Source organism: Scylla paramamosain, chromosome 1 (assembly GCF_035594125.1).
Source record: "Scylla paramamosain isolate STU-SP2022 chromosome 1, ASM3559412v1, whole genome shotgun sequence".
In the NCBI taxonomy this organism is placed as follows: Eukaryota; Metazoa; Arthropoda; class Malacostraca; order Decapoda; family Portunidae; genus Scylla; species Scylla paramamosain.
Window position 1 is genome coordinate 28719097 of NC_087151.1, and position 11924 is coordinate 28731020.

The 11924-nt window shown below is 42.5% G+C and overlaps 1 protein-coding gene across 7 annotated transcripts in view; it reads left to right on the plus strand.

The window, feature by feature from the left end:
• The first annotated feature begins 8428 nt into the window (after positions 1 to 8428).
• LOC135102924 (zinc finger protein 358-like) overlaps positions 8429 to 11924 on the plus strand; it is a 31358-nt gene continuing 27862 nt past the window's right edge. Inside the window, exon 1 of one of the 7 annotated variants that reach the window (XM_064008604.1) lies at positions 8429 to 9336. Coding sequence is in view for 2 of the 7 variants with exons in the window: in XM_064008642.1 (XP_063864712.1) it covers positions 9929 to 10105 (177 nt within the window). In the remaining 5 variants the exon portion in view is untranslated. Of the gene's footprint in view, positions 9337 to 9362; positions 9712 to 9916; positions 10106 to 11924 lie in introns of those variants that run through there. The other 6 variants (XM_064008594.1, XM_064008624.1, XM_064008633.1 and 3 more) reach the window with 6 other exon arrangements.

Sequence of the window (11924 nt, forward strand, 5' to 3'; positions counted from 1 at the left end):
CGCACACACACACACACACACACACACACACACACACACACACACACACACACACAACAAATGTAAGGATCTCAGACTCTTTTTTCACCTCCTCTAAGCCTGGCTGACTCCTGGGATTGTGTGTGTGTGTGTGTGTGTGTGTGTGTGCTCGTCCAGACCAGGATCTCCATCACTCCTGTTTACGACGCTGGGATTCAGGGACAAAGGTTTAAAGAAGCGATGTTCGGGGAGGAGGACAACCACGTGAGACAAGACGGAATGAAAGACTAAGGAGAGAAGCGACGGGAAGACAAAAAAAAAAAAAAAATTACTATACATACGAAAGAATAGAGAAAAGAGATCTGGAGAGACACACATAAGAATAAAAAACCTAAGAAAATAACTGAAGCTGCAAAAAGCCACCAGGCCTACACGTGGCAGTTCCTTTATAAAACATACTTACCTATTTCCACCTATCATCCTCATCCATAAATCTGCCTAGTCTTCTCTTAAAGCTCCCTAATGACTCAGCACCAACAACCTGATTACTGAGTCTTATTTCTTTCATCTACCGCTCTATTTGAGAACCAATTCCTTCCTATCTCTTTATGGGGAGAGGGGAAAATAGGAAGGATGGGAATGGGAAAGAGATGGAAAGAGATGGACTTAGGGAAGATATGAGGAAAGAAGATGGGAAGAAAGCATGAGAAGGAGAGGAGGAGATGGGAGAGACGAGGGGGACAGAGGCGATGGGAGAAAGGATGAAGAGAAAAAGGAGATGAAAGAAAAGACAAATATGAAAAAAGAGACATATGAAATAGAGAAGGGATAACGGAGAGATGATGAAGGAGAGATAGGAACAAAACGCAACGAGGAGAGAAGAGATGGAGAAAAGAAGAGTTCTGGGGAAGAAGAGTGGAGGAAGAGAAGAAAATGAGGAGAGATGGGGAAGAGACGATCGAAAAACAAAGAAAATGGAAGAAAAAGAGAGAGAAATGAAAAACGAAACACGGGAGGAAGAGGTATACGTTTATTTTTCTATTTTTTCTTTTTTTTTTTAGGATATCATCAAGAGGTGAATCAGAAACCACTCTTACGTGAATCAAAGGAACGCAACAGAGTCCTATGATAGCGCCAGTGATGCACGGATGAGGGCCAAAGGGGATACTAAGGCAAAACAGAACTAGAGTGATGGCGTTCCTCTTCAACACGCCCGAGACGGTCTGCCAGTGTGATGACGCGACGTTAGTGCTGGGGCATTGACTTTGTCCTACGTGGTGGTGGTGGTGGTGGTAATAGTGGTGGTAGTAGTAGTAGTAGTAGTAGTAGTAGTAGTAGTAGTAGTAGTAGTAGTAGTAGTAGTAGTTGTTGTTGTTGTTGTTGTTGTTGTTGTTGTTGTTGTTGTTGTTGTTGTTGTTGTTGTTGTTGTTGTTGTTGTTGTACAGTAGAAGTAGTTGTAGGGGTAGAGCAAGTACAAGAACAAGAAGAACAAGAAGAATAAGAACAAGAACAAGAAGAAAAAAAGAAGTTCTTGTCATTAGACACTAAAAGCATGCAAAATTAAAGCACTGTCCACCACCACCACCACCACCATCACCACCACAACAACAACAACAACAACAACAACAACAAAAACAATAACAAAAACATTAAAAAGTAAAGCTTCATATTTCTGTAATGAAAGTCATCATAAAGAAAACAAGCGGTGAGAACCACCCAAAAAATAAATAAAAAAATAAAAAAAAAAAAAATAAATAAATAAAAATAAATAAATAAATAAATAAATAAATAAGAATAAATAAATAAATAAAGAGTAAAAACACAGCAGCAGATAAACTGGAAAGCAAGAAACGCTCCACAGACGTCCTGCTGCGGAGAACTCTGCCAATTTCCTCCCGCGCCTAAGTCACGAATCCACAAGTCACGAACATACTTCGAAGATTAGGGAGACTGAACAGAACCAATCAATCGCTGCACCAGGTACTAATTACCTCGATTTCAGTTTAAACTTTCGTCTTTCATTTAATCAAACCGCGAAACTGATATTTCTCCGTTTTTTTTTTCTCTATCTCTCTCTCTCTCTCTCTCTCTCTCTGGAAGCCTTGTGGATGATTAATTTGACACGTGGAAACTAAAACACATCAACTGTAACAAGTGAAGTGGAAGCCTCGAGCAAACACCGCCGAGGAAGCCGCGGCCGAGTAATTCATTCCCGGCACGAGACGCGGCGCCCTGGCCAGGTTGTGCCGCACAATGATGTATCCCACGTCACGCTGCTTTCCTCAACACCCACCTCCGCTGCCCGGCTGGCGGAGCGCGGGTCAGACGCACCGTGGACCAAGACAGTTACATAGTTTGATAAAAGTGAATTTGTAATGTAGGTATCCAAATATAATTAAACTTTAGTTTGTTAGTTTATCTTGAAAGCACAAAATATATGTAATCTTCAGATTGTTAGTCAGTCTTTAAAGCATTAAATATTATTAATCTCAATTTAGTTAATCAGGTAGTAAAATATCAAATATTAACACATTTTATAGCAATGTATAAGTAATAGAAATCTTAATAATTTTCAAAGAACTGTTGTGTTTGGCTGTTTCTTTTTCCTGTTTTTTTTTTTTTTTTTCAGACCTTGGCTCTAGTTGGCCTGCCGTGTCCCCTCCTCCTCTTCCATCATTTTAGGGGGAGGGGAGGGCTTCTTAGCGCTAATGAGAGCGGTGTATCCTGTCTGCAATTAGTCGGATTCCGCTAAAAACCGACCAAGCGTTGCCCTGTGTACATTCCCTTCGCCTCGGCACTTCCCGCTCGCCGGAGTCCGCGGTGGGGAAGGAAGGGAAGGAAGGGAACACACCGGCGTCTTTTCCTTCCCTCTCTTGCCATTATCTTTCAGAATATTAAGGTTATTTTTTCAAGACAATGAATTTTTCCCTTTTATAAATGGATTTTGTAGTCGTTTACTTAATAAATAGCAATTAAAACCATACCTTAAAGACAAATATCGTGTCTCGACTCCAGCAATTACCAAGTCATATCTTAAGTTCTGCAGTTAGTTTTAATATCTGGTCTGGAATAGTTTTCCATATCGCTGAGTATGATTTTAGTGTTGGAAGCAATACAGTGGTATCGCTGAAGAAGCTCAAGTGTGTATGCTTCATCATTTAAAGCTCCCAAAGCATTTAGCAAAGTACAATAAAATGAGCTTTTGAATTATTATTTGTGAGGAAAGTTGCTGATTACTCTCTTAATGAGCTTGTATCTCATGAACGAACTTGTATCCCATCAACACTACACTAGTCAGGTGGAATGGAACTTTACTGATCATTTCAAAATAAACACGGCGCGAAGCTGAAGCGTTGTTATTTTCCATGTACATTAATCCATTTATAGACGACTTAACAACAGTAAGCTTGGATGGCACAGGGGAGATTCTTTGCTGCTGCCTTTAACTTATGCTGATGGCATCATTACGCTCAGCCCACGTGTCATGCTCTGTGGTAATAAATTATGACACGTGAGCCTTTTAGCGAGGAATATGCTTCGAGTTTTAATAGCGATAAATGTGTAGTCTTTATATCTTCTAATTATAAGTGACCGCAATGATACTAAGCTAACAATGTTTAATAAATATGTTGAGATGTTAAGAAGCAAAAGCAGCCCGGACATGGGTTAACATCACGCTGCAAAACTTTTTAATGATCGATCAGATTCCGAAACACTTCAACGTCTCATCTCAACTCATATCATTTCGTTCTAGTGGAAGTTATTGGGGTTTTCAAAGTTTTCACCACCACCAGCCCCCCCCCTCCCCCCAAAAAAAGCCGTGTAAACCAAATTAATCATCCGTATGGCCTTTCAAAACAATCCTTACGAGGGAACAAATAATTTCGGAAAACAACCTAACAAATTTACAACTAATACAATCATCAACCAGCTTCAAAATACTTCATATACATAAAAATAAACCTCTTCAGTAGTCAGTGTATGCCACCCCACGCTTCTCAATCCAGAAATCAGAATGGCACCGAGACAAATGAATGATGCAAGACGTGGCGGATATGTGTCAGGAGGCAGCCAAGTCACCAAGTCGTGTGTCCTCCCACGTAGGTGCTCCCCCCAACATCCGGGACACCATGGGAGGAATGGCAAATATTTACGTTGCAGGTTGACATCACTAATTTCATCTTGTTGACTTGTTTTAATCCTTTCACTGTGATATGCAACAATTCACATCAGGAAAATATTGAAATTTTTATAAGCATCTGCAAGAAAGACAAGAAAGCGAATTAAAAGATAGATTTAGTAATTTCTAAAAGGCATAATGTTTGAAGGTAGTTGTAGAACAAGGAGAAATGTATCAGAGTAGTTAGTAATAAGAGAGAAAAAAAAAAAACATGATAAATATCAGGGAAAGTGTTTTTTTTTTTTTTTGTCATGTTTCTCATATGTCACATTCAGTCTTAAAGAAATATTACAAAGATATGAAACTATAACGATTTTTTTCATGACAAAGGACATATAAGGAGAACTTTGCATGATATAAGTGATGGTCAAGATTGACGTTCAATTCTAGTGAGAGATGCACTTTATTTACATTAGATGAGTTTCTAAAAAAAAATCTACTGAATAACAAAAAGTAGATATAAAAAAATAAATAAATAGATAAATAAATAAATAATAAATAAACAAATAAAATAAAATTAAAACATCCCCTTCAGCTTGTATTTACACATGAGAATGATTAACTTTTCATCACATTTATTTCCTAATTAATTTTGTGTGGATTTTTTTTTTATCTTTATATTATAATTTGTTTTAATATTCCACTTTCATGTAGTTCTTTTATTTAAAATAGAAAAACTATATCTTTTATAATCTAACTTCTTATGTAATTGCTTTACCTTTAATTAATTGCAATGATTATTTTATTTTTTATTATCTTTCTTTTATATTCCTCCTGTTTTTTAATGCAATGATTTTTTACTTAATATTTTTGTTTTATTATCTTAATAATTTGACTATGATTCTTTAGAAATTACTGTACTGCTTTATACAAATTGAATTTTGATTCTCTCTCTCTTTCTCTCTCTCTCTCTCTCTCTCTCTCTCTCTCTCTCTCTCTCTCTCTCTCTCTCTCTCTCTCTCTCCCCTCTCTCTCTCTCTCTCTCTTTCAGTACCTTTGTTACCGAGTAACTATAATCCTTGTCCATTTCACAGTCTTTCATTAGAAGCACCACCGCCACTACCACCACCACTATACTACTACTACTACTACTACTACTACTACTACTACTACTACTACTACTACTGCTACTACTACTACTTCGTCTAGCTGAGGCACAAATAAGTCTTCCCACCGCCTCACGTTCTCACGAGGAGCCGCAGGTCAGGTGGTCAAGTAAGGTAATAGCAGAATCTCGTCTCTGTAATCATCCCTTCCTTTCCTGCTCTTCCTTCCGCTCGTCTCCCCCTTAATATCAAGTAAGAAATAAATAAAAATAAAGCTCTTTCAATTTTATACTCATTGAATATTTTCTTTTTCTTTACTATTTTTTTTTGTGCTTCCACTTCACTGATTAAGTGTGTGTGTGTGTGTGTGTGTGTGTGTGTGTGTGTGTGAAACGACCTTGAACCCTCCCCAGGTAAATACCACGCCCTTCCCACTTCCCCACACCTGTACTTCATTCCCCCGACCTTCCCCATCCTGCCATTCTGCCCCACATTCCTCCCTCCCTCCCTCCCTCCCTCCCTCTCCTTGCTCTCCCTAACTCCCTCGCCTCATCCTCACTCCCGCCTCACACCTCCATTATTTACATCTCATTCTTCTTCTGGAAAATATAAATATGTTTTAATTGTGAGCATATAAAGGCAGTAGCTATGTTTAAATAAGAGATCGGTGGAAGGAATAAGACATGCATTGAGGTGTAGGATATATAGCGAAAGAAGGAGAAAGGGAAGAGAGGACGTTAAAGGAAAGCGATGATGAGGGGAAAGGAATCATCTGTCAGAGAGATGACAGTACAAGGCACATGGGGGTTAGGGGGTAGAGAGGCAGGCAGGGAGGAAGGTAAGGAGGGAGGGAGGGAGGAGGCGGGGGAGAGTTTAGGGCGCACAGTAGTCTCCAGAAGTAGGTTGTTGTGAAAGAGGTCGGGTGGAAATGGTTCTCGTGTGCGTAAGCTTCCCTTCGAGTATTTCCCAGCCACATTGGCCCCGCGTCTCTCCACATCGTCTGCTGCGTCCCGTCTTTCGTAAAGTGTCACACAGAAAAATGAGCAATTAACGTCCAATTTTACGGAAAAACAAACACGAAAAACGAATTAATTTGGCGCAAATATCGGACCAATTTCACCCTCGTGTGACGCGTTGGTTTGTTCTTGTCATCCGTGACCGTTCAGGTAAATGGTGACGGAACTTTCTGTTCTGTAGCCTCGTCTTTGTCGTCTTTGTCTACTGGGAGACAAGGCCTGTGTGACGCAGGGTACAAGCCAGCTGTGGCTTGCACCATCATCGTCACTTTCACTCCGCTCCAGGTGTCTCCGGTAGCACTACGCCGACTGATGCAAAATTATTTCCTTCTTGTCTGTCTTTGAATTCTAAGGCGTGTCGAGGCTCGCTGGACGAAGGTCAGTGGTGTCGACACCCTCATTCCCAGAACAACCGAAGGACGGAAAGACAAGGCACCGCGCAGCTGTCCCGTGCATTCCCTGTCCGTTGTAAAACAAAACAAAGACTGATAAAGATTAATTTATCTAATTAAAAAACGAAAAGAAAAGAAAATCATAAGAAAACCCTGCTAGGATGAACGTTCACGCTGTCCCTATACAAATAACAACACAATAATCGGATGTATTGCTGATCAATTTCACACAGACCAGAGGCAAGAGTTGTGGTTGTGAGGACTTGAAGGCACCTGGCACGCGGATAGAATTCATCAATACCAATAACGAGATCGACAGCTTGGAGACAGGAGCCGCTTGACACCCACGGCCACACCCAAGCGTTCAGGGCCGCACACATACGCGGCAGGGAACTGACTGCTTCCCTTGGCTATGGAGATCTAAGCACGCTGAGAGTGTCTACCAATTATCAACGGTTGGCGCCTCCAAGCATCACAAAGTCGGACAGCTGAAGGACATGAGAAATAAGAGTGAGGAGACTCGGACGTGTGGCGGGTTGAGAACACTGCAGGGTTACCACTCGAGAGTGCTGGAATAGCAATGTCCTGTTGCTCCCTGCCTCTCCGCGGCCCGGAACACACGGCTAGATATGTATTGTTTGTTTCTACGCAGAATTACTAATGCATTAAGTGTTATTCAGACAGGCAAAGAGAAAGACAAAAAGACTCACACCACACACACACACACACACACACACACACACACACACACACACACACACACACACACACACACACATACACACATACACTCAGAATGTTTTCCATAGGCCTTGTTTCTTTTGTCACTTCGGGACGCACAAAAAGAATTAGAACACCTCCCATCAGCAATGTCTTTCACTCATCACCACCAATCCACACAAACACCATCGCGAATAACAAACAGCATCCTTAACCTGCGTCTTTCTTCGTCCCTGCAGCCCATACACGCGTTCCTTCTCTTTGTCTCAGCTGGTGTCACTCTTTTCCTTCCATGAGGTAGCTGGACACAAACTCAAGGGACAGGTTAGGAAAGAGGAAGTAAGGCAGTCGTCTATCTATGTCATCTCCAATGGAATCTCGAGGACTATTTCAAAATTCTTCATTACAAGTTGATACTCTGATTTTTTTTCTCTCTTTTTTTTTGACGAAATTGATATTAAAAAATGCAAGGAAATTAAAGGATCACTTCAAAATTCTTCATTAGAAATTGATACTATTTTTTCTTTCTTTTTATGACGAAGTTGACAGAAAAAAATGTAAGGAAATTAGAGGATCACTCCAAAATTCTTCGTTACAAGTTAATATTGCTGTTTATCTCTTTTTTTTTGGACGAATTTGATAGACAAAAGTGTAAGCAAATTAGACGTAAATGCTATATATGTTTTCCAAATATGTAAAAAAAACTGATCAAGAAAATTATGTGAAAAACAAAATTCAGATATAATTTTTAATGACGCAGTGGAGCCACAAAACATAGACATGTTATGAGTGTGCTGAGGTGTCACTTGGCCGTGTGATAAATTGAGAAAGAGAAGGACGTATAGCCAAGACGTGCATGTGAATGAGAACTGCATCGTGTGACTGAAATTCCAATACCGTGCAGATTAATATACCAGGAAACAATGATTACGAAAAATAAACCTTTAATACTGATAGTAGAGGAACGCGGTATAAGCAAAGATAATCTTCGTCAGAGGACAAGAAAGACCATACTAATGTGCCTCAGAGACCTTCACTGCACCCCCGGCGAGGCTCCGCGCACCCCACGGAAGCCCCACCGGTTCGACGACCTGCCCCTCACCTCCCTCCTCCCCGACACCTGCTCCCCGCGTCCTGCCTGCGTCCGTTCCTTACAGTGCCTCGCGAAGGGCCACCAGGAGCTCTACACGAGAACCCTTGACTCTGGCAAGCCTCGAAGAGCGACGATCGTTGCTGTGAGGCGCGAGTGAACGCCCTGACCAAGTATGGAGGCATGAGAAGGAGCCCGGAGACAAATAAGGCTTGAGAATAAACCTGATCTTCGCTGAGTGCTGGACATTCACCGAATCACAGACGCGTTCCCAATCACCCGCGTCAGCGCCGCCACGGGTAGCGCTGCACGGCCAAACCTGCAACATTTCCTGCTATAAAAAAGCGCTGAACTTGAAACAAAATCCAGACGGACGAGAAATCCAGAGATGGTTCGTGACACCTCGAGAGCATTTGACTATGTGACGTCACCGCCCGAGGTTCCGCCCCCTCAGTGCTGATTGGTCGGTGGGCGGGGCCATCGCCGCCACCCGGTACTCGAGGACTTCGCACAAGACGGGCACGATCCTTGTTTGAATTTATAGGTAATATACGTGGGCACGATTACGGTTCATATCGATGCACGGACGTCGCCTCTGTCACACTGGAGGATTTCCACGGGGCATACAAAATCACCTGCATGCAGCCACCCTCCCCCAGTGTTCCCCTGACGGCGCATGCAGCACCTTTGCCGCGGTCGGAGGAAAGGCACATCTCCTAACCCCTTCTGGCCCGGAGGTGACGAGATGAGATGCTGGCGGAGAAGATGTCAGCCCCGGCATCCTCAGTAGCGTGAACCAGCTGACCACAGGTGTGCACTGCAGGCGTTGCGTGGGACCGCTCCACCTGCATGACAGATAAGCTGGTGGCGCCTCGCGGTGTGATGTGAGGAGGAGTGAGCCCGTGAGCAGAAAGTGAGCACCGTCATGGACACTAGTGCTTTGTGAGCGCCCTACGAGTGACGGCGCTGACCAGGGAGAGGCAGGGAGAGGGAGAGGTAGAGGGGGAAGGTGCCGGAAAGCACTCACTCACCCGCGGATCATGAACAACTGAGGCAGATGAGGGATCGCGGGGCGGGAATTGAAAGACCTGGCCGCGGGGTGTGAACGGTGGTGTGGCCAGGGACAGGAAAGGAGGAAGGAGCAGGAAAGGAGGAAAAAACGACCGAGTTTAGTGTGGTGGTTATACTCGGTCGGGTGATGGCCTGCGGGCAAGACCTGGACGTAGCAGCGGTGACCATTTCGCCCCGCGGGACCCGATTCGGTCTGCTGAGAACACAGCGTGAGGAGGTAGAGGTGCTTCTGCCCGGACCAAACGACAGGGCACGTGTGTTATTATTTCCATCAATACCCCGCCCTTACTTTGTACTTCCTGCCTAAGAACTTAAGTCCTCGTGTGTTTCGTGCGGCACCTGGAGTGAGTATGTGTACGAGTATGTGTGTGTGTATGTGCGTGTGTGTGTGTGTGTGTGTGTGTGTGTGTGTGTGTGTGTGTGTGTGTGTGTGTATGCAAGTGTGTGTGTTTGGTGAGGTGAGTGGCCCCCAACGCGTTCTGTCCTCGGAAAAGGCCTTGTATCTGTGTCAGGGTGGCGGGAATAGTGTTGGTAGTGATGGTTGCTCCCTCATGCAGCTCCTGAGACGCTCACACGGCCCTCTTTATGGTACTGACCTCTGGGATTTAAAGGTAATTAATTAATGCTTCATCAGTGGCCTCTTCCACACTCATTGCATCGTGTTTTGCGTGTGTCGTGGATAGATGTTGTGTTTCAGTCTGTGCTAAGTTTGTGCCAGCTCTCTCTCTCTCTCTCTCTCTCTCTCTCTCTCTCTCTCTCTCTCTCTCTCTCTCTCTCTCTCTCTCTCTCTCTCTCTCTCATATAAATTGCTCTCATTAATGAAGATCACCCGCAAATTTACAACATCGTCTCACACACACACACACACACACACACACACATACCTCACATCATGCAGGGATCAAATCTACATGTGAGAGAGAGAGAGAGAGAGAGAGAGAGAGAGAGAGAGAGAGAGAGAGAGAGAGAGAGAGAGAGAGAGAGAGAGAGAGAGAGAGAGAGAGAGAGAGAGAGAGAGAGAGCTAGCCATCCATCAAGCGGTTCATTATTCATCTTTGCAAAGCTAATGATGCGAATTAGAGGCTCATCAACGCCTCGCCACGCCTACATTATGTCTCTTAAGCCCAGAGTCATCATTCTTGAGGCGCCAAAGTGATTTCAGTCTGTCAGTCAATCAGTCAGTCAGGCAGCCTCTCTCTCTCTCTCTCTCTCTCTCTCTCTCTCTCTCTCTCTCTCTCTCTCTCTCTCTCTCTCTCTCTCTCTCTCTCTCGGGTACATGCTCACAATTTTTCTTTCTTTTCGTTAATTTTTTCTTTCTTCATTTTTTTAAATTTGCTTTTTCGTTGTTGTTTATTTATTTCTTAACTTACTTTTTAGACTTATTTTTTTATTTATTCTTCCTTTTCACTAATACTATTTAATTTTTTCTTCATTTAACCATATTTTTATTTCAACTTTCTCTCTCTCTCTCTCTCTCTCTCTCTCTCTCTCTCTCTCTCTCTCTCTCTCTCTCTCTCTCTCTCTCTCTCTCTCTCGCACCCATATTCAGGCAGCCCCGCACGTCACCTCACCGTCACCTCGGCATCCTATCATCATCAGCATCACCATCCCGCGAGCCCTCATCACTGTCCGCAGCTCACTCATTACTTAGTCATAAAAGGAAAGAAAAAGTCATCAATTATGCACATTACCTATATCATCATAAACATCAGGGAAAGTAATGCTAATCTTCCTATTTTCTCCTTTCTTTCACCTCTTTTATATTCCTTTTTTTTTTTTTGTTCACCTCTTCAATATCATATTTTAGCAGGAAGCACCAATTTTTTTTGCAATATTACGCCTTGTCCCTACTGTTCTTACTGTTGGGGAAGGGTTGTGATGCATGCACCAAGCTGTTATCATCACTATTCTCACCGTCTCCAATCACCATACAGTATAGTGCATTTTGGGGATCAATCTTGGTATTTAGTAATTGATATTTGGTTGATTAGATGGAGAGGAGGAGGAGAAATATGCAAGGTTTATAAAATTCTAAGTCTTGTTGATTTGCTTTTTTTCTCTCTACTATCAGTGTGTACTTGTTTTTTTTTCCTTTTCTTATTATCTATTAGCTTTGTAATTTCTTATTCTTATTCTTTCATTTGTTCTGCTTCTTTTTTTTTATTTGCGTTTATTCGTTGTCTGTAATTTTTGTTTCCTTCTTCTCTTGCTTATTTTTTTTTCTTTCTCTCTTCCTTTCTTTCTTTCTTTCTTCCTTCTATCGTCATTTTTCCAGTTCTCTCGTTCGATCCTTCTTTTTATCCATCATTTATCATCATTCATTTACAGCTTCTCACCTTTTACTTATTTCCTTGCTCCATTCCTTCTTTCTTCTTCATTTACATCTTTCTTTCCCTTTTCCATTTTTTCTTTCCTCACTTCCATCCTTCC